Raw genomic sequence first — 22,112 nt, 5'->3', positions numbered from 1 at the left:
TATGTTGCAATTTTCGATTCTTGTTGATATATTCCAAATTTTCGATTCTTGTTCATATTTCGCAAATTGGCTGGAAAAAACAAAAAAAATATATATATATATATATATATTTTTGGGCATTTTTGGCACCGGTTAACCGGTGCCAAAAACAACAAAATAATTTTTGTTGGCCATTTTTGGCACCGGTTAACCGGTGCCATTTCCAATTTTTGGCACCGGTTTGAACCGGTGCCTTATTAGACCACTTTTGGCACCCCTCACATAGGCAGCGGTTCAAACCGGTGCCTTAGACCGGGTTTGAACCGCTGCCAAATGCCTTTTTTCACCTAGTGTTTTTTCCTTGATTTGTTTATTAATTTAATGTTTGTTTAATATATATCACATACAATTCCTGGAGGAATAATAACTAGCATGTACTCTTCATTTATATTTAATGATAAAAAAAATGAGTCAATATTCAACAATGCTGGACTCTAACAGAGAAGAGAATGGTGGAGACTAGAGATAGAGTGAAACTAAGTGTAGTAGAAGATGGACTAAACCTCATTATACCTTAATGTGCTAAATCTTGTTCTCGACCATATGTTCTCAACTTCTTAATATATTTTCTAATTACAAAAAAGCAAGAAAAGTGTGGATTCTGGGTACTTACCAAGTTTTTTTTTTTTTTTTTTTTTTTTTTTGTTAAATTATTAACCATGATTGTGCTTTGGTAGAATTTATCTAACTTCTACTTTAGCTAACATCTCTTTACAGGATTACTGATATTTTTTTTGGCTTGAAATCAGCCCAAAACACTTATTTAGGTCAACATGGATTCTTTATAAGCGTCCATACCTTTTTTTTTTCCTTTCTTTTTGAAGAAGATGTGCTTATTTGGAATTAGAGCTGGCAATCCTGACCCAGACCCGATGACCCGACCCATGACCCGAAACCAGTGACCCGAAATTGACCCTAAACCCGAATCAACCCGACCCGACCCATACCCGACCCGAAGTGGAACTGACCCGACCTTGACCCGAAACCCGAAATGACCCGACTCGAAGTTGACCCGAGACCCGAAATGACTCGACCCGAAGTTGACCCGAGACTTGAAGTTGACTCGACCTTTATATTGAATAAATTGACCCAAATAGCCTCGAAACCCAAGTGACCCGAACCAAAATTATCTTATACCTGAAATGACCATAATTCATTTAAGCTAAAGACTTGACCTTAGTAAACCGAAATAGAAAAAAACCGTAATCAAATTGACTTAATTTTTTTTTTTTATTAATCTGTGATGTGTAACCCAATGCATCACTCGAATTTGACCCGAAAATTGACCCGACCCAAAAATTGACCCAACCCGAACTGACCCGACCCAAACTTGATCCGACCCGAACTCGACCCGAAGTGTTGACCCGATACCCGACCCGATTATCAGTCTACCCGAAATCAACCCGAGACCCGAAATGACCCGATCCGAACTTGACCCGATAACCTTTTGACCCGAACTTGACCCGATCCAAAATGACCCGACCCGAATGACCCATTTGCCAAGTCTACTTGGAATAGTGCAGTATGGTCTCTTAAAACTCTTAGTGAAAGAACACAATTAAGAGGTCTTGTCTAAAGTAAAATATAGGATGTAAAATATTTAGAATGACTTTTTTTTTTTATTAGTTCTTAAGAAATATCAAGTGTATCTTAAAAGCTTTTTGATAATTAAGGGGCCGCACGTGATCGTTGATTCTAATGGTTATGACACACCACGTAAACTGCAACCACGTGTTGAGATAGCGTGACGGTAATGGCTCTAATGTATATAAGAACTTTAGATTACTAGCTCATGTTTTTTTCCTATGCTCCTTCATTTGCATGAACGTTACATACTTACGTATCAAGTTATGTATACACTTTTAAAAATGTTATGTGCAAACATAATATTCTATTTAACCGAATAAGTCAAAGATATACAACACTTTTTGAAAAGAATTTAGAATTTGAAAAGAAAAACAATATTTTTCAAAAAGACTTTATAGTTGGGAAAATCTAAGTGGTACAGTGTAACAAAACATGGAAAGAGATAGGAGAATGATTGAGACCAGCAGGAATGCAAATAAAAATTAACATTCTAAATTTTGAAAATCAGAAAATAGGAAGGGGGATTCTTTCCTTCCCATAGACGTTGAAACACAAGAATCCAACACATTCTACCATGTAATATTTCCTTCAGTTTGCATATACCATGTTTCTTTCCGTAGACATTGAAACACTTTATTTTGTTCATCTTTATATCTTTCAAAATGACCTTAATAGTGTATAAAAACACACAAAGGAGAAATAAGCCACAAAATAAAAAAAAATACATAAATAAAGACATTAAATTTAAAAGCAGTTAACCTGAAATCTGGGAACATGACTAGAAAATAAATGACAAAATGACACTCATCACATATGAGAGAGGGAGAGAGAGAGAGAGAGAAAGAGTGGAAGGAGTTGGCAAAGAGAAGGGCAAGGAGAAAGAATGGGGCCATGAGAGAGAGAGAGAGAGATAGAGAGAGGGGGGGGGGCTGGAAAAGAGAGAGAGCAGGTTAAGAGAGGAAAGGACATGTGAAGAGAGGATAAGGGAAGAGAGAGTGAGGGGAAGAGAAAGGGGCAGGGGGAGGGGGAGAGGGAGAGGATGAGATAAGGGAGAGGATGAGATAGGGAAGGAAGGAGAAAAGGGAGAGAGAAGGGGAAGGAGTTGGGAAATAGAAAGGTCGCTAGAGAACGCGGGCCGAAAAAAAGACAAAGAGGGTTGTAAGAGAGAGAGAGAGAAAGGGAGGACGAGGGAGAAGATGTCTAGGAAAGAGTGAAAGAAACAAAGGATATGAGAGAGGAGTTAAGAGAAAAGAGAATGAGAAAGAAAGAGGGTCTAAGGGGAAGAAAGAAAGAGAAAGAGGACCAGAAGAGGGTGGGAAGGGTTAAAAGAAGAAGCGATAGAGTGATAAGAGATAAAGGGGCCTAGAGACACAGAGAGGGGCTGGGAAAGAAAGGAGATAAGGAGGCCGGAAGAAAGAGAGAAATATAGAGAAAAGCCGGGAAAGATAAAGAAGCCGGGAGATATGGATTGGGATGACAAGTACAGCTTATAATTTATTTTTTTTTAAAAAAAAGGAGGGAGAGAAAGAGTTTTGCCCAATAAAAAAGAAGGAATGATTAAGAGACGAGCAACTGCGGCCAATAATTTTCTAAGCCATTAACAAAGTAAAACATTTTTTCTTATAAAAACAAGGAGAGAAGACCAAGGGAAGAGAGAGAGAGAGAGAGAGAGAGAGAGAGAGAAGGCGGGTCAAAAAGAGATCAAAAGGGAGGAGAGAGATACAGAAGAGGTCCGGGAGAAAGCGAAAGAAAATTCTTTTTACAGCTCATTATTGAGAAACGGTATTTTTTTTTTCCAAGACAATTAAATTTGCCTAAATTAGATCGTATATTCACTCAAGAAATACAAATTTCGAGGATAAAAATAGCATTAAAATTCAATATTCAACACAAAGAAAAAATATATAAATACAAAAACAAGCTTTGAATAAGTTTAAATCACACCAATTATGTAGACTGATAACAAAGAAATATACAATTTTTTCATATGTTTTGCATTTAATCCATTTTACATAACTTTATCCTTTAAAATTGCATTTCTTTATTACTGCTCCTTATTATCACAATTATTTTAAGACGAAGATATTTGAAAATGATTCAGCTACTCAATACAAAAAAAATAATAATAAAAAAAAAAAAAAAAAAAAAAAAAAAAAAAAAAAAAACCATATTGCATTCTATAATAGTAGTATATATTTTTTAAAAATCTTTATATTCTAACAAATTCTAGATAACTTTTTTACTTTTAAAATTGTCGTTCTATAAATATTTCCTCGTAGAAACTTACTACTTGTAAATTCATGTATCATTGCTACTGCGAAACCCGAACAAAACCACGAATATCACAAAAACCGAACAAAACTACGAATGTTACTTATCTTGCCGCGTGCTCCAACGACTAGTCTTTTAAAGTGTCTAAAATAAAAAATGAAATTATTCGAAGTGTTACACGGGGCAAAGCCCGGGATCACACGCTAATTAGCAAGTTAAAAGATGCTATTGCTATGGTAAAATCGAGACTCTCTTGAGGTTAGTAAATGTACAGAAAACACGACACATAATTTAACCACTGGATCTCTCATGTGGATTGACTATATCTTATGAGAATGATTCGAATGAGAAATTTACTAATTTAACTCAAATGTTGTAAATCCATAATATATAAGATAATTATGAGAAATCATCTTTTAGTCTGCAACACGTTACTTATTGGCATATCTCCCAAATACAATTCAGGATTGAAAATACATAGATAAACTAATACGAGTAGAAGGTCCCGTGAAGAGTTCACCAACTAGCTGATTCTTCATTTTTTCTTGGCAATGAACAAACCCCATCGCTGCTCACCTCCTTTAGTCCGCACTAACTTGGCCTTCCACCCATCAACTATATCATTGTAATCTTGCTGAAAATCGTTGCATCAATAAAATGTAAATCATTTTCATAAACTATCACAAAACCAATTTCGATCCTTAATTTAATTTGCAAGATCAATGAGAAATAGAAGATATAAGCAGTAGAAAGTGCATAATGGTACAAACCTCAGAGAAATCAGCAATGAATTCATCCTTCTCCTTTTCAAGAGCATCTAGTTCCCTCTGCAGAACTTGAATGAACTGAAAGCAAACAGCAAATCAGGGAAATAAAGGTTCAGTTTCAATTTCCCCAGTCAGAAATTATAAAAATACAAATTAATAACGAGTTAAATGCAAGACCTGGTCAGTCCTATCCTCGGCAATAACCTCAACAAATCCAGCATCTTTAAGCATCTAATAGAATCAAAAGTCTCATGATCATAATTTGTTAATATCAAGAAGTTCCAAATTTAAACACAAAGCATAAATTCAATAAGCTTGCCTGCCCATATGCCTTCACATCGTGGAGATCATATCCCCTCTGCTTGATGTAAGATGCAAATTCAGGTGAAGGTGGACCAGCACTCTTGCAGTAGTCACTGATTAGAACTTTGCCTCCAGGCTTCAGCCATTTGAGGAAGGATCTAAATAATGCAGGTTTATCCTGAATATGATAAATAAGTTCAGGAGTTAGTTTTTCCATTTAAAAGAACTTTCCTTTAAGTTTATCTCATAAGTTGTGATGCAGATTACTGCAGTTAGTGGATTCTGAAGTCAGTACAATAAAACATGGACAGCTAGCAATTTATTAATTGATTTTTTTTTTCCTAAGATATTTGGCATTTAAATTTAAATCTTCAACAATAGTATTTGGACATTAAATTGAGTAACTACTTAAAATCATAATTGAAAAAGTATGATTTAAAATGTTCACACATACTTAAATATTTGAATCCTAAATATCAAAGAAAGCATATTACCTGAATATGCAAAATGGTATCACGACTGTAGATGACATCGAAAGAGTTCTCAGGGTAATCTTTCTTGGTACAATCTGCCACCTCAAACTCAACAGCACATTTGAGACCAATTGAACGCTCAAGGGCAAAAGAGATCATATTAATAGAGAGATCAATTCCGACAACCTCCACATCATAGTTCTCTGCCATGTAAAAATCACCTCCACCTATGCCACAACCCACATCTAGGACCTTCTGGCCAGGCTTCAAATCAAGCTTCGAGACGAACTCTTTGGTTGTTTCTGCTCAGAACCAAATACGCTAACATCAAACCAAGAGTGATTTCATAAAGCATGTAAAAATATTCCAGAAAATGTTAGTTCTCAAACTCACCCATACCACCCGTAAAGGGGTGGTCATATTTGATCTTAACTAAGATCGACATGAATGATGTATTTTAAAAGAAAAACCCCAAACAAATTCAAAAGCGTTTGTTTGAAATGAACAACATATGCTTTCTTTTCAATACCAAATTTGAGCAGTTTCATAAATATGTTTGATGATGAAGCACAAAATATGGTAATCAACAATGACACGTCATGACAATGAAGGGAGTCTCCTATGGAACACAATCATATAATATGTTTTCTCTTCTTTTGATTAGACCAAACCCAAAACAAGAAGTATAGTTCTGAGAAGCCCCCACTTCCCCGAAGAACAGTTATTGAAAGAAAATGATCCTCATTTCTGTGTAGTCTTTCGTTTTTAGATTTTAAGATGAGAAACAATTAGTCTTTGCTTATAATTGTTATGACAACTGCTAGGAATCAAGGCAGATATCTTTGTGATAGATGATCCTCATGTCAGGTTTTATGAACTAATTAACGAATTTATCAAGTATAACTATTCGGAGTATCAATTTACCAACTTCTAAAAAGCTGCACACTGACGACAGAACATTATAAATAGGGTAAGAACTCCAAACTTACCGATTCCTCCAGTGCTAACATAGCCTGGACCAAATACCCTTTCATACCGCAGGATGCTGTTAAATTTGTACTGACTCGTATCCAGAAACTTCTGGAACCCTTTATCATCCTCTGAATCAACTTTCTGCCATAACCAACTAATCTGCAATCAGAAGTCACTTTTCAGTTCATGTTGCTCACTAGTTGTGATCCACAGTAAATAATAGAATTATGGCACAGAAAGAAACATCCATGACCTGGTTTTGATTCTTCTTGCTTCTGACATAAGCTCCAATACATTTGCATCCAATAAGGGTGAGCTCGTAGGAGTTCCCAGATTCATCTGTCATATGGCATTCTTTGAAGACCTGTAGCAATGAATGACTTTAGTAGTGAGAAGCAAAGTATCAAGTTTGAGGTAGCAGAAGAAAGGCTTGAAATATTGAATAAGGTACTTCCATATCTAAATCAAAATTCCAATAGCAAATATGATGCAAGGTGCACAACATCACGTTTTACTAATAAATTATCAAAGACGCATGGACAATGACCATAATAAGAATTAAGATAGCATATAATGCCTTTATTTTTGTTTATATAATTATATAAAGTAATTACACTGTTGATTTCATATATGAAGCTTTATATTATAATATAGTTAGCAATTGCTTATTATGCTTAACATAGTAGGCTACTTGATAGAGTATGCTGGATGCAGCTCTAATCGTAACCAACTAATTACAACAGGAGACCAAGATTTTTATGTTATTCTCAAGAGTATCCAATTTCTAAAGAGAAATTTATGAAGGCATGCTCTCTACATATTTCACGGCACCACTCATCCATTGAATCTGACATAGCTTCCATTTTCCCTAAAGCTTAAAAAATGTCATGATAGCCCTAGAGTTTATAGATTAAAATTAAAAATAAAGGCAATAAATCCTCAAATGCATTGAAAAATACCAGCTTAGCTTATACACATATACAGATAGATAGCCTTTCCCAGTATTTATGTTTTTTTAACAAAATTTGAAAAGCTGCTACTACTCATGTTCTATAATTATAAAATTAAATGTGTAGGTGTGAAGATTGTCAACAGTATAAGCAATGACTGAAATCTTTGCTAGGCCTCTCCAACTTAATTTGCATCTGTAACATCCATTTTTTTGTTTTTTTTTTTTCTTTTAATTGGACTATATCAGCAGCATCAAATTTGCCAACTAGAATATTTATAAATCCTCTTTAGTGTAAGTTAGCAGAGGGTCTAATCATAGCAGACTTGTTGTAAATTGTAAAGACAAGATTACACAGGTGAGAGCCTTCTTAGAGTTTTACGAGCAATAATGAAGCAGATGCATAATAGCCTTCGAATCTAGGTCCACTACTTATCAAAGCATAAAGACAAGGATATTTAATTAAAGTACTAACTACTTATATCACCAGATACACAATGAAATTAAATAATTTCCACCGCATACATAAGAGAACAATCTACATGATTACAGATGAGAAATGGTTAATTCTGAACATGAATGACATTCATGTAAGTTTTGTCAATGATAACAAATTAACAATGATAACAAATTCTGCATCCTGTGCTATAAGAAGAATACATACGTAATGATTTAACCAACTAATTAAGAGGAAATGGGCATAACAAACATTATAAAAAAAATGTAAGAAAACATGAATCACAACCTTGGTGTAGAACCTAGGTTCACGATAGTGAGTCGGATTGCTTTTGCGCTTGTGATCTCCAGATTGATGAAAGCAAGATTCTCTGAAAAAAATGTACCCTCCTGGCTTCAACCATTTCAACATCCTTTCAACCAGACGTTCAACCTATAATTTTAACAGGAAAGTAGGGAAATTATTAAAGCAGTTTTCACAATTTGCAAATTACTTACCAGATAAAAGTTGGTAGACTTTAGCACAAATAGTAGATTTAACTTCACAAGCTACTTTTTTAATGCTTCAAATTTTCAGTTGTAGGTGTAGATTGTAATTAAAATGCTCTTTGCAACCATATACCACTATGGTAATGAGTATAATGACTATATGCTTGGTTGTAGTAGTAGATACTAAATGCTTCTAATACTAAATGTCGCATGGCAATGCAGAAACGGCAGATAAATCAAGAAGCTATTATCTAGAAAGGCATTCTAGACAACCATGCTAAAGAAAACAGCGGAACAACCAGTGTTAATTGGGGAACTAAGGGTGGACCCCAAAGTATACCTCTTCATCAGAAAGATACATGAGTAGCCAATTGGAGAATATGATATCCACAGAATTTGGTGAAAAATTGAGACTGGGAGATGTCACATCAGCACACATAAACTTCACATTTTTGTAATGCCCATTTATGCATTCATTCTGCGACCAAGAAAGGCATTAAAGCAGTTAGAAGTAGAGAAGTGCGCACTTGCAGACAGTACCATAGTGAAAGAGTAGTAATCATTTCTACAAAATCAGAAAGAATACACAAACTACAGAAAATCAAGAGATAGAAAGATGTCATGTTTCCACATCACCTTCTTTATAACACTCTCAATGAAATCCAGAGCAATAACCTGGCCAGCTTTTTGGGCCAATTCACCAGTAAAACGACCAATACCAGCACCGAGTTCTAACATGGACTTTCCTTCATAAGGTGGAAGCATGGAAAGTACCTGTGCCCATAAAAAATTTGTGTTAAAAAGTCTCATACAGTTCATTGATAAACATTTGCAACAAGAGATAATGAAGAGTATACACTCTTACTTCCACTTACCTTTAATAAATTATTATAGTCCAAAGTCTTGAAACATACATGCCATGGTTTCTCAATCGACAGAATACAATTACAAGTAGAATCATTCGTTTCTAATAAGACTAATGATTACTACTACTATTATATGTATTAAGTTTGTTAATAATACTTTAGTCTTATTAAAAGTATGTTAACATAGAATCAGATGTTTCTAGCTAATAGCTACTACTATTATTTGTAAAGATTAACACAATCTTGTCATTCTATTACAGGATTCAATTATTAATTTCCTCTAGACTTATCAAGTTATTAGCTAATTCACGCCAACAACTTGCTTTGAGTAGTCCATGTGAAGCATACACTTTTATGCACCAACTTGTGGTCAAGTTCAACAACTCCATCATCATAAACCGAGTATATACTTGTATATTTCTTCTGTTTTTATATACTTGCAACACATTTTTCTGCCTCTGTATTTCAAAAAGTGATTAGAAAAGATAAAAATGTGTAGATTAAGCTATAAAACATAAATCGTAACGAAAAAGTACATAACAATTCTTTTATTATCCGTTAACAGTGTGTTTCTGATTTACTGAACTAAGCTGAGCTCAACTGAATAGAATTAAAATGATTTGTTTATGAACTGAAATGATTAGAGTTAAATTGAATTGAACTGAAATTAAGCTCTAGAGAACAAGCCCTAAGTATTAATCTTTTCATTTCCAAATAAAAGTCTTGTCTAACCCAAAAATCCCAGCCCCTAAATTAAAGCCTCATTTCCCCTTTGTTTATGCATTATTTAGCTACTTACAACTTTTAAAAAGCTATTATTATTATAAACTGTACTATTTTGTTTTATACGAGTATTAGCATTTAATCAACATCACTCTATTATACATAATATATAATATAATATACATACGCAAAAATACAAATTAGATTTTTTTTAATAGTATTACTATTGTCATGAGAAGATATAGTATCGGTAAGCGCAAAATAGATCAAGTCACATGAATGAAATAGTTGGTACAAAGCATAGTAGTTACTTATGTACACCACTTGAATTATTAAAAAATTGTCATATTGATAAAAGGGTAAAAGAGGTAAATTCAAGTTGATCTCTGAGATAATGATGTGATTAATCTCTTCTCACAATTTATTCATTTTCTTTTATTTTTTAAATGATAAAAGTAAAATAATAAAGTGGCACAAATTTCAACACATTAAATTGTGAGAGGAGATAAATTAGATTGTTAATCTCTGAGATCAACTGGGGCTCCCTCGGGCAAAAGCTAACAAACGTCTATTAAAAATAGAAACATTAAATAAAAATGAACCTTAATTACACCGATTAATGCGTAATTTTATCATATTTTCCCAAATTACAACCACTTTAGGTGATATTTTAAATGTTTATCCAACGCTGTAGGGGCGTTTGTTAGCAAGATCCTTGATAAAATAATAGTTTCTACTTTTTATTGTTCTATTTTTTACACATCTATATGAAATAAAATCACTAACTTAATGAACATGGACGTGTACAGGAATAAGACTGAATTGATACTCCGTAGTCCGTACTCAAATGGCATTCGTAAGATGGTGTCCACGTTATAAAAGTATATGTCTTGAGAGTTTATAGGAATAATAAGTCCAACATCGGAAGTATCATTATTAATTTATTTAAAGGTGGTTTAAATATATCTTTTCCTTTATACTAGTGTTAAAACATCATTCAGATTTTTTACTCTAGATTTCCCAAGTAAGTTTAAGCATATAGTAGTATTTTACTACTTCCATTTCTTTTTAGTTGACACATATTTCATTATAAGAAGTTTTTTTTTAAGTTAACACATTTTCTCTAAGGATACCTTATATTTACAAGTTAGCTACTTGCTTTTTCATTCTCTCCAACTCTCTCTCCTCTCATAATCACCTAATCAGAACGAAGTTTTAACCAATCGAATCATCCTTCGCTCTATTTAAACAGGTTTTTTTTTTTTCCTTTAAATTTATCGACTGTGGTATAGTCCTGGACTCCATAATATAAAGAGTACGTAAATATTTTACGAGTGTCCACTATTTATTGTTTTTTTGGTAACAAATCAACTGTCATTTCTTATCCGCTGCGGCTTTTTCAAGATAGTAAGTCTCAGTCCCATCAAATAATGTGTACATCCCAATTTTTCGGGATCAATATTGATGTTCATTACAACCAAATTAATCAAAACATAAAAAAAATATATCAAAAGAAGAAAAAGAAAACGAAGATACCTCAGGTCGCTCTTCTTTGTCGAGATCTGACGCTTGAGAATCAAGCATCATAGCCTCAACAGTCAAATCAACAGAGTGTTCAACCCAGTATTTCTTGAACACCTCCCTCTCTTCCGTCATTCCCAACGCTAAATAATCCATTCACAAATACCCAAAACCAGTTTAAAACAATAATCATTTTTAATTAGTATTTATATCAACAATATCATACCAATAAAACAGATTATTAGCACGAACCTGAGGCGGCCATATTGCGAGACTGGAAACGATGGATTTCAGATCTAGGAGGATAACAGACACGATTCGGAAAGAAAAAAGAGCGGGTAGTACTAGAAGTAATTGAAAAGGGGAAAATGGTGAAAATTTAGCGGCCTTCAATGGCAATGCGAGAACGAGAGAAAGTCCTGGATCTACGGTTCGAAGCCCTGCCTCTCTGCCGCATGAGCAGTCCAACAATCACTCAAAATGAAAGAAGTGAGGGTACCAAAGACAACTACCACGCTAGAAATGATGGATAGACGTTTTGGTGTGGGAAAGAATAGAGGGTTGAGGGGTCGGTATATATAGACTCGTTAGCATGATAGGAGAGAGAAAGTGGGATGGACCTACAACAATTGCGATTTTTTCTGTTGTTAATAGTATTTTCTCACCCTTACGAGGCAGCAAGCGGTCATCATCATTGGACGATTAGGGGGTTGCCTTTTTTTATGTGGTGATCCGAGAAACGAACAAATTGTGAAAATTGTATTTCAGTCTTGAGAAAATGAGAATTAAATTGAAAGTTTTGAAGAAAATGAAATTCAATTGAAAGTGGTACTGATACGTGTCTGGTGCTAATATTAAATTCACTCTTGTGTCATCTACTTTGTGGTACAAATTCTTACATGCCCCATGTGTTCTTGAGTACAATCAAAGAACTTTTTTTTTTATTTTTTATTTTTTTTTTATTAAAGGACGAGGGAGAGTGAGAAATAGCTCAAGGGGTACAAATTCTTGAGTACTTTGTGGTACAAATTCTTACATGCCCCATGTGTTCTTGAGTACAATCAAAGAACTTTTCTTTTTTTTTTTTTTTTTTTTTTTTTTTTATTAAAGGACGAGGGAGAGTGAGAAATAGCTCAAGGGGTTCGAGCTTCCCTCCCGATTTCAAGAAAACATGAGATCGATTCTCATCCCCGTCTTTTTACGGCTTTCTTAACACCAAAAAAAAATGAGCGATTTTTTTTATTTTTTTATTTTTTGGGGAAAAATGCAGAGTACATTAAAATAAAAATATAGCGTCTAAAAGTATATAAGGAGCAAATCTTCTAGGTTGGTGATTGACCCAAACTTGTTTAACCTAAAAGGCACTAGCTTAGCAAGATGATTGGTGATACAATTTCCCTCTCTTTTCACATGAGACCAAACAAAAGAGCTAAAAGTTCTACTAATAGATAAGATATCTTCCAAAAGAATATCAAACTCTGAGAAGAAAACTATAGCCTTTGAGAGTCTATTAATGAGCACTTGTGTAGGGAATATTTCAAGCATTCTTCCAAACTTGAACCCCACTATGATCATACATTTAAGCATGGCGGCGTCCAAAGGGAAGGAAGATAGAACAAAAAAGTCGCCAACAAGTTTTAGGAACTTGTAAACCGTCCACAGGGTGAAGGTTACACCCCTTAACGATTCAAGAAATCGTCAACTCCAATAGGTCTGGAACCAAGACTGGAAGTTCGGGGATGAAGGTACAAATCCAATCTAAAAGACAAATAATCTGCCATAATAATAAGCCTCTACTTTATTCTTCTCGTATTCATGTGCGCTTTCTGACTAACATACAATCAATAGATTAACCCTAAACCCGTTTAATCTATGTTGGTTGAATATTAATTCACAAATAATACTGTTATTGGCGATCGCTTGAATTATAATCATATTATCCTAAACAAGATTATTAATTATCTTATTAAGCGTGATTATAAGTACAAATTCCCTTTAAACATGCATAAAAGGCGTGATCAAGCAATAACAATAAACATATATAAAGCAACATGATAATCATAACAATAATTATAACAATTATAAAAATAATAATCATAATTAAAATAATCATGTTATAGCATAGTAATAGCAAAATCCTATGCATGATACTAACAAGATAATAACAAATCCTAGCATGTCACTAAACATTAAAAATCAATGCTTTAGCCCTAACACGATACTAACATGCTATTAAGAAAGAAATAGGAAGCATCATAACAATCATACTTGATATAATTAAGAAACTTATTCTTACCCTAAACATGATACAGAAAAGCATCATAACATGATACTAGGAAAAGCATCCAAACATGATACTAAGAATCAAAATAACAACCTAAACATGATTTATATATCATAATATCAATTAAACAATTAAAGCACTTACTTAAATGCCTCGTACCTCTTTCTAATAACAAAATACACACGTTAGTAACTTCAAGGAAAATAATAAATCAAAACAATTATATAATTGAAATAGAGATTAAGGACCAAACCCTCAGAAATATAAAACCTTTCACGTCTAGGGCGAAGGCAACTTCGAATTTGGCTAGATGTGTCTAATGCTAATGTATGATGAATTGTGTTTGTAAAAGGCTAGGCTAGAAAAGAGGGAGAGAGAATAAGGTTTAGCTTAGAGAAAGAGAAGAATTAGAGAATTCTAGTTTATAGTTGATGATTGAAAACGAAGGTCCAGGGACCCTATTTATAAGAAAATAGTCCGGAATTAATATAAAAGAATTAGAGTTCGAAAAGGAATAAAACACGCCTCTATCGCCAATGACAGGATCTGTCGCTAGGCGATAAAACCTGTCGTTCGGCGTTGCAAGACAGTTTTTGCGGATTTTGTTTTATCATATCTTTTAATCCAGAAGTCCAAATAAGTCATATAATATGTTGTTGGAAAGATCTTGAAGTCTACTTCCTAACCCAATTAGAATCATATTAAAATCTTTTGTAGATAAAAAGATATGGCCTAAATAGTGGAAGGGTGTCAGTTTTGGATAGAGTTTCGTATCTCATTCATATCTTTTTCGTTATAGCTCTGTAGGGTATATTTCAAGCATTAACCCAAACTTGAACCCCACTGTGATCATACACTTAAGTACGGTGGCGTCCAATGGGAAAGAAGATAGAGCAAAAGAGTCGCCAACAAGTTTTAGGAACTTGTAAACCGTTCACAGGGTGAAGGTTATTCCCCTTAACGATCCAGGAGATCGTCAACTCCAATAGGTCTGGAACCATGACTGGTAGTTCGGAGATAAAGGTACAAATCCAACATAAACGAGATTGAACATGCCGTAATAATAGGCCTCTACTTTATTCTGATCGTATTCATGTGCGCTTTCTGACTAACATTTAATCAATAAGATTAACCCTAAACTTGTTTATCTATGTTGGTTGAATTTTAATGCACAAATAAATCTATTATTGGCAATCACTTGAATTATAATCAAATTAACCCTAAACAAGATTATTAATTTATCTTATTAAGCGTGATTAAAAGTATCAATTCCTTTTAAACATGCATAAAAGGCGTGATCAAGCAATAACAATAAATATATGTCAAGCAACATAATAATCATAACAATCATAATAATCATCAAAATAATAATAATCATAATCATGTTCATGTTAAAAATAAAGCATAATAATAGTAAGATCCTAGGCATGATACTAACAAGATTAATAACAAATCCTAGCATGTCACTAAACATCAAAGATTAAAGCCTTAGCCCTTACATGATACTAACATGAATATTAGGAAACAAAATAGGAAGCATCATAGAAATCATAATTGATATTAGCAAAAAACCCTAAACATGATACTAGGAAAAACATCCTACCATAATACTAGGAATCAAAATAACAACATAAACATGATTTCTATATCAAAATATCAATTAAACAATTAAAGTACTTACTTGGATGCCTCGTATCTCTTTCTAATAACAAAATACACACGTTAGTAACTTCAAGGAAAATAATAAACAAAACAATTAAATTAAATAATTGAAATAGAGATTTGGGACCAAACCCTCAGAAATTAAAACCTTTCACGTCTAGGGAGAAGGTAACTTCGAACTTGGCTAGGTGTTTCTAGATCTTGTGAATGCAGAATTTTGTATGCAAACGACTAGTTTAGAAAAGAGAGAGAGAGAGTAATAAAGAGATTCTTGATGAGAGTTGGTGATGAGAATTGATTGAGAATTGATGATTGAAAACGGAGGTTTTAGGAGGCTATTTATAGAGAAAATCAGTGAGATATGATAAATAACAAATCAGAGTATCAAAAAGAATAAAACACGACCGCAGTCGCCAACAACGCGCTTGTCGCCAAACGACAAACCTGTCGCCAGACGCTGGGCGTGGCGCCAGACGCCAGGTCTGTCACCAGACGAGAGAGCTGTCGTGTGGCGCTGGAAATAAATTTCAACCCGTTTTCTTATTTTGATAAAATTTAACCGTACGAGAGGGAAAAATCGTATTTGCCTTAAAAACACTTCTTTTATTCTGATTAAAACTCTTAAAAGTCAACTAAAGTCAATTTATCTATGCTAATTAAATTAGGATTCAAAAGAACATTCTTGAAGAATCTAGAAGACTATAATCAATCCTAATCGCATTAGGGATGATAAATCAATATTAGGCCCTCCTCTAGATCATTGGGCTGTATATAAAGATCCAACCGAGCTCAGTTTAGTAATTTGGCCATAACTTCCTCATTATTCATCGGAATTGTGCTTATAATATATCGTTGGAAAGGTCTTTTCAAGCCCCATCCACCTACCCTATTATTGGACCCTTGTCATGGACCAAAACAAACTAGATTGGCCGTTTTCTTAAAATAGGGGTCAGAAAAGAAATATTTTCAAAAACAAAAAGAAGAGATATTTTAATAAAAACATCCTCATCACTAGACTTTTCACACTTTCGCTTTGTTCGATAATCAATGACATGAAAGGTATTTATCACCGGGTTTGGTTTTGGGGGAGACACATTTGGGTGTCTACAGAAGCCCCCACTTGAATGAGTTTGGAGAAACGCGAGTTTCGAAAACAAAAGTCAAAATATCGATAGGGACGGAGAATGATTTAGAACGTTCTACGATCCTAAATCATTCTTGTAACGTCAATGCCTGCAAACTAGCGTTAGTGTAAACAGATAAAAGAGTTAAGAAACGTGTATCATTGTCGAGCACACATCTCTAAGGGTAACCAATTTGTTGCATTTGTCGTTGTGACAACCTTCCATATGCTAGGGAACGGTATCGAAGATAACATCTCTTGAAATCACCTCCAGTTGTTTGTGACAACCCTCTACAAGCCAGGGAACGCCGTCGATCAATGCTGCTACATCTCGAGCCTTTTTCTTGAATCATAGTGACAACCTTCCCAATCATAGCAAAAGTCGTCGAAGACCGCCTCATCACGAACCGCCCTTCTGAAATCTTGGTGAAAACCTCCACAATCTTAGCGAATGTCGTCGAAGACCGCCCATCTCGTGCTATCTTCTCAAATCTTGGTGACAACCTCCACAATCTTAGCGAATGTTGTTGAAGACCGCCCATCTCGTGCTATCTTCTCAAATCTTGGTGACAACCTCCACAATCTTAGTGAATGCTGTTGTAGACCGTCCATCTCGTGCTATCTTCTCAAATCTTGGTGACAACCTCCACAATCTTAGCGAATACTATCGAAGACCGCCCATCTTGTGCTATCTTCTCAAATCTTGGGGACAAATTTCAACAATCTTAGCGAACGCTGTCGAAGGCCACCCATCTCGTGCTATCTTCTCAAATCTTGGTGACAACTTTCCACAATCTTAGCGAACGCTGTCGAAGACCGCCCATCTCGTGCTATCTTCTCAAATTTAGTGATAACTTCCACAATCATAGCGGAAGCTATCAAATACCGCTTCATCTTGAATCGTTCTTTTCTCTAATCAAATAATAACCTCCTCAATCATAGTGAAAGCTATCGAAGGTCGCTTCATCTCAAACCGTCCTTCTCAAATCCAAGCGAGAGACTTTTTTTTTAATATTAAAGCCCCCCTGTTGAAAGCTTTGTCATCTTAAATCTTCAAATCAACCATTTCATCTTTGGAAAATCTTTTTCAAGAACCATATCTGCGATTCTTAAAGGCTTCAAATTGATTTGTGAAAATCTTCCATCCTAGGAATTCTTTGTGAACCGATACTTCGGTGTTTTTACTACTTGTGAACCATTATGTCGGTGCTTTGCTATGAGCCAATGTTTAGGCGCTTTAAGCTAAGTGAGACGATCTTTTATCAGGTCGATCACTTTATGCGATTGTAATCGAGCCAATTACTAAATTATGTCAAATTGCTTAGAGGGGCTAATTGGCGTACTAAGAAAACCGAAATTTTTTGCACTAGGTCCGCATAATCTAATATTGGGGCCACGCATTGTGTCGCCGCACCAGAGCCTGCTTGGAAAATGTGTCGCCACACTTTGCTTCTGTCACCAGGTGATAGATGTTGTCGCCAGACAACCTTGTTATCTGGCACTGGAGTCGGGTCTTCCTTATTTTGCTCTTGCTGCTGCTGTTCGTTGCTCGATTTTGCTCCAAACTTTGAACTTGGTCATTTCCTTTCAATCAAATCCGCTCAAATTTTTTGTATATTAAAGCTCTTCATCTCTAATTTACTATGTAACTCCTCTCATCTTGGAAGAATCTCATGAAATTCGGGAATGTTCTTGCTTGCTGGGATGCACCTGCATTTATATTTTTGACTATAGGACTTTGATCATTTCTTTAATTATCTTAGGGTTGACCTAAGGCTTAGTGTTGCTTGACTCATTGACTTGACACGACTCAAGGTGAGTTGACATGCGTGACTCATGACTCGTGTGTGCATTGTAATGTGATGTGCTTGACTCAAAAAATGCAAAAAAGCAAAAATTTTCCGTCATTTTTTGTGGAGGGTACCACTTTCTCCCAAAAAAGAAAGATGCAAAAGAAGAAGAAGCGAAGTTTTTGAAGGTGCACGTAGAATGAGCTTAATCTGTTAACGTTGTCTCTCACAGTACAAGGATTGTAACATCTTAGACTATCCTAGTTGACTCGATAATGAAAGTATTTAGGTAACTTAGGCGCGGAGGCTAGGTACTTCATACTTTGTTATGAAATGATGATTGATGTTGATATGACAAGGCATGCTTCAGCGTTGTATTAAGATTTCATGACAAAGGGTTCATACGGGAAGTATATTTGGTCATGTATCTGTGCAGTGTGTGAAAGTGACACTAAAGTTAGGCCGTACGAAAGGGCAAAATCGTATTTTCTTTAAAAACAGTTCTTTTATTCTGATTAAAACTCTTAAAAGTCAACTAAGGTCAATTTATCAATGCTAATTAAATTAGGATTCAAAAGAACATTCTTGAAGAATCTAGAAGACTATAATCAATCCTAATCACATTAGGAATGATAAATCAATATTAGGCCCTCCTCTAGATCATTGGGCCGCATATAAAGATCAAACAGAGCCCAGTTTCGTAATTTGGCCATAACTTCCTCATTATTCATCGTAATTGGGCTTATAATATATCGTTGGAAAGGTCTTTTCAAGCCCCATCCACCTACACTATTATTGGACCCTTGTCATGGACCAAACCAAACTGGATTGGCTTTTTTCTTAAAATAGGGGTAAGAAAAGAAATATTTTCAAAAACAGAAAGAAGAGATATTTTAATAAAAACATCCTCATCACTAGACTTTTCACACTTTCGCTTTGTTCGACAATCAATGACATGAAAGGTATTCATCACCGGGTTTGGTTTTGGGGGAGACACATTTGGGTGTATACAAGCTCGGAATTAATATTATAATATATCATTGGAAAGATAATTTCAAGATCTATCCAACCATATAAGATTTGGATAAATATTATGAGGCACAAAAATTATATCTAAATATATTCCATTGCTTACAAAACAATGATTCTCAAAAGGAGTAGTTTTATTCCATTTCAAACTCTTTGAAGCATAATTATCAATCCTAACTCCATTAGGATTTAAGAGAACCTTCTAGAGTTTTCTAGAAGATTATAATCAATCCTAATAGCTTTAGGAATGATAATTAATAATAGGCCCTCCTCTAGATCATTGGGCCGTATGTAAGAACCAAACCAGGCCTAGTTTAGTATTTTGACCATAACTTCCTCATTATTCATTGGAATTGGGCTTATAATATATCGTTGGAAATCTCTTTTTGAGCCCTATCTAAATACACTATTATTGGACCCATATCATGGACCAAACTAAACTAGAATGCACGTTTTTCATAAATAGGGTAAGAAAAGAGATATTTTCACGTTTTTCATAAATACACTATTATTGGACCCATATTCGGCTTTTTAATGGTCAGCCGGTCCTTCACCTTTGTAAAGATGGTGTATCAGTCTTTATTGAATTCATACCATGAGACATACAGTTTAAATTGTTTCCTCTTCTTCTTGGACGGCTGATCAGGTTCCTCAACCTCCGAAACTTCTTTTCTCTTTTTGCTCTCTTTAGCTTTCTGAGCCAGCTGAGCAGACCGAATCTCCTTTTGTTTATTGGACTTCTTTTAGTCTGACCGATGGCTGGACGAGCAGAGGTCGGTAGCTTGAATAAAGCTCTCCGCCTGTATCAACGCCTCTTGAAGGGTGAAAACCCTCTTACGGACAAGGTCGAACTTAAAGGTCAACCCGTCCTTTAGACCCTTGAAGAAGTCTGTATAGGCTACCTCTTCAGACAACCCCTGGATTTGAATGCTCACCAGGTTGAACTGCCTAAAATAGGAGCGGAGTTCTTCTCTATCTCCCTGCCGAATGGTGCTCAAGTCGAGACTTGTCTTTTTAGCAGGGATGTTCATCGAGAAGTTGGAGGCAAACAAGAAGGCAAGCTTCCTGAAGCTATCGATGCACCCGGCTGGCAGGTTTCCAAACCATTGTTGGGCAATGCCCTTCAATGTAGCTGGGAAGTACCGGCACCACATAGCATCCTCCAGCCCCTGCATGTGCATGAGGTTGGAGTAGGCCACGAGGTGGTCCTCTGGGTTGGTGGTACCATCATAAGCACCCACCAACACATTCTTAACCTTGGCCTAATGTGCGGCCTTGGTTATCTTCTTGGTGAACGCAGAAGTTTGTTCACCAAGTTTGAGCAGTCGGAGTTGCTAGTCCAAGGGTTAGACATTATATGCCGCCTGACCCCTAAAGAGGGTCGGCTGCATGAAATGAGGGGAATATGGACCATAGACCATAGGGGGCACTTATGGTGCATTCCCGATCATCTAAGGGCCAGAGTGGACAGTATTACCGCCTGTATGGCTCTCATGCAAGGATTGAGTATTCCCTATGGATGTATTCTTGATGCTGTGTGGAAAGCTCGAAGTAGAGGTTGACTTGGACAGCTGCTGACTTCTCCCGCGGGTGATGATTTCCCGAGCATCAGGAGTAGATTTTTTGTTTCCTGCCAGCTGTTCAACCCGGCTGCGGTTTCTTATATTCTTCTGGGGTAGAAGAATCTTAGACTAGTTAAGGGTCTCGGCTGCCTTGTCCTTTGGATGCAGAGTGGGTTGCTTGTCCCTGACTGGCTTTCTCTTCTCTAAAGGAGTCTTTCTTACCGACTGACCCTTTCATGGACAACCCTGCTCTTGGTGATCTGATCCTTGATTTCACCCTAGAAACTAGTCATGAATTTCATGAGTTCGTCCCGGGTGACTGGGGCGGATCCACCTGCCGTATGGGTTTCCCCTTCCGGCTAACCGGGGGGTCTGCTTGTACTCGCTTAGCTTGCACTCTATTCCAGAGTGTCTCTAGGACGGATGCTGTAGACACCCATTTGTGTCTCCCCAAAACCAAACCCGGTGATGAGTACCTTTCGCGTCGAATCATAATCGAATGAAGTGAAAGTGTGAAATGTTTAATGTTGCGGATAGTTTTAATTTCTTTTCTCTTCTCTCTGTTTTTGAAAACTTATTTTAGGAAAACAGCCAGTTTAGTTTTGTTGGTCCATGATATGGGTCCAATAGTAGTGCAGTTGGATGGGGCTTGACAAGAGCTTTACAACGGTATATTATAAGCCCAATTCCGATAAATATTGAGGAAGTTATGGCCAATTTACTGAACTGGGCCCGGTTTGAGCCTTATATGCAGCCCAATGATCTAGGGGAGGGCCTAATATGATTTATCATTCCTAATGCAATTAGGAATGGTTTTAGTCTTCTAGATTCTTTTAGAAGGTTCTTTTCATTCCTAATTCAATTAGCATTGATAAATTGACTTTTGTTGACTTATCAGAGTTTTAATTAAAATCAAAGAGCATTTTTGAGGAAAAATACGATTTTATCCTCCTGTACGGCAATTTTTATCTGATTTTAAGAAAACGCGTGAATTTCCAGATCAGTGCCAAACGCCAGCTGTAGCGCCTGGCACTACGCTTGGCGCCTGGCGCTAATGTTGGCGTCTGGCGCCAATAGCCAGCGTTGGCGCCAACCTCGTTTTATGTGCGCCAGAACTCAGTTTTGATATTTTATCTTTTTGGCTGATTTTCTTTATAAATAACGCCGTAAAAACTCCGTTTTGATTCACCAACTCTCGTCAAGATTCTCTTGATTACTCTCTCTCTCTCTTTTCTAAACTAGCTTC

At 35.7% G+C, this 22,112-nt stretch overlaps 1 protein-coding gene across 1 annotated transcript; it reads right to left on the bottom strand.

Annotated features, from left to right (window-relative positions):
- Positions 1-4,233: 4,233 nt before the first annotated feature.
- On the bottom strand, positions 4,234-11,973 carry LOC145598596 (phosphoethanolamine N-methyltransferase-like). Its single transcript, XM_081654972.1, has 12 exons — positions 11,669-11,973; positions 11,432-11,559; positions 8,943-9,080; positions 8,647-8,784; positions 8,107-8,250; positions 6,666-6,776; positions 6,430-6,571; positions 5,462-5,742; positions 4,984-5,145; positions 4,842-4,895; positions 4,668-4,742; positions 4,234-4,531 (listed from the first exon to the last, which is right to left on the bottom strand). The coding sequence occupies exons 1-12, from the start codon at positions 11,679-11,681 to the stop codon at positions 4,433-4,435; spliced, it is 1,485 nt and encodes a 494-aa protein (XP_081511098.1). The 5' UTR covers positions 11,682-11,973; the 3' UTR covers positions 4,234-4,432.
- Positions 11,974-22,112: the final 10,139 nt, after the last annotated feature.

The sequence above is a fragment of the Chenopodium album genome, chromosome 2, assembly GCF_948465745.1.
Source record: "Chenopodium album chromosome 2, dcCheAlbu1.1, whole genome shotgun sequence".
Lineage (NCBI taxonomy): Eukaryota > Viridiplantae > Streptophyta > Magnoliopsida > Caryophyllales > Amaranthaceae > Chenopodium > Chenopodium album.
The sequence above is the reverse complement of the archived record's forward strand: the minus strand, read 5'-3'. Positions and strand labels throughout refer to the sequence as shown.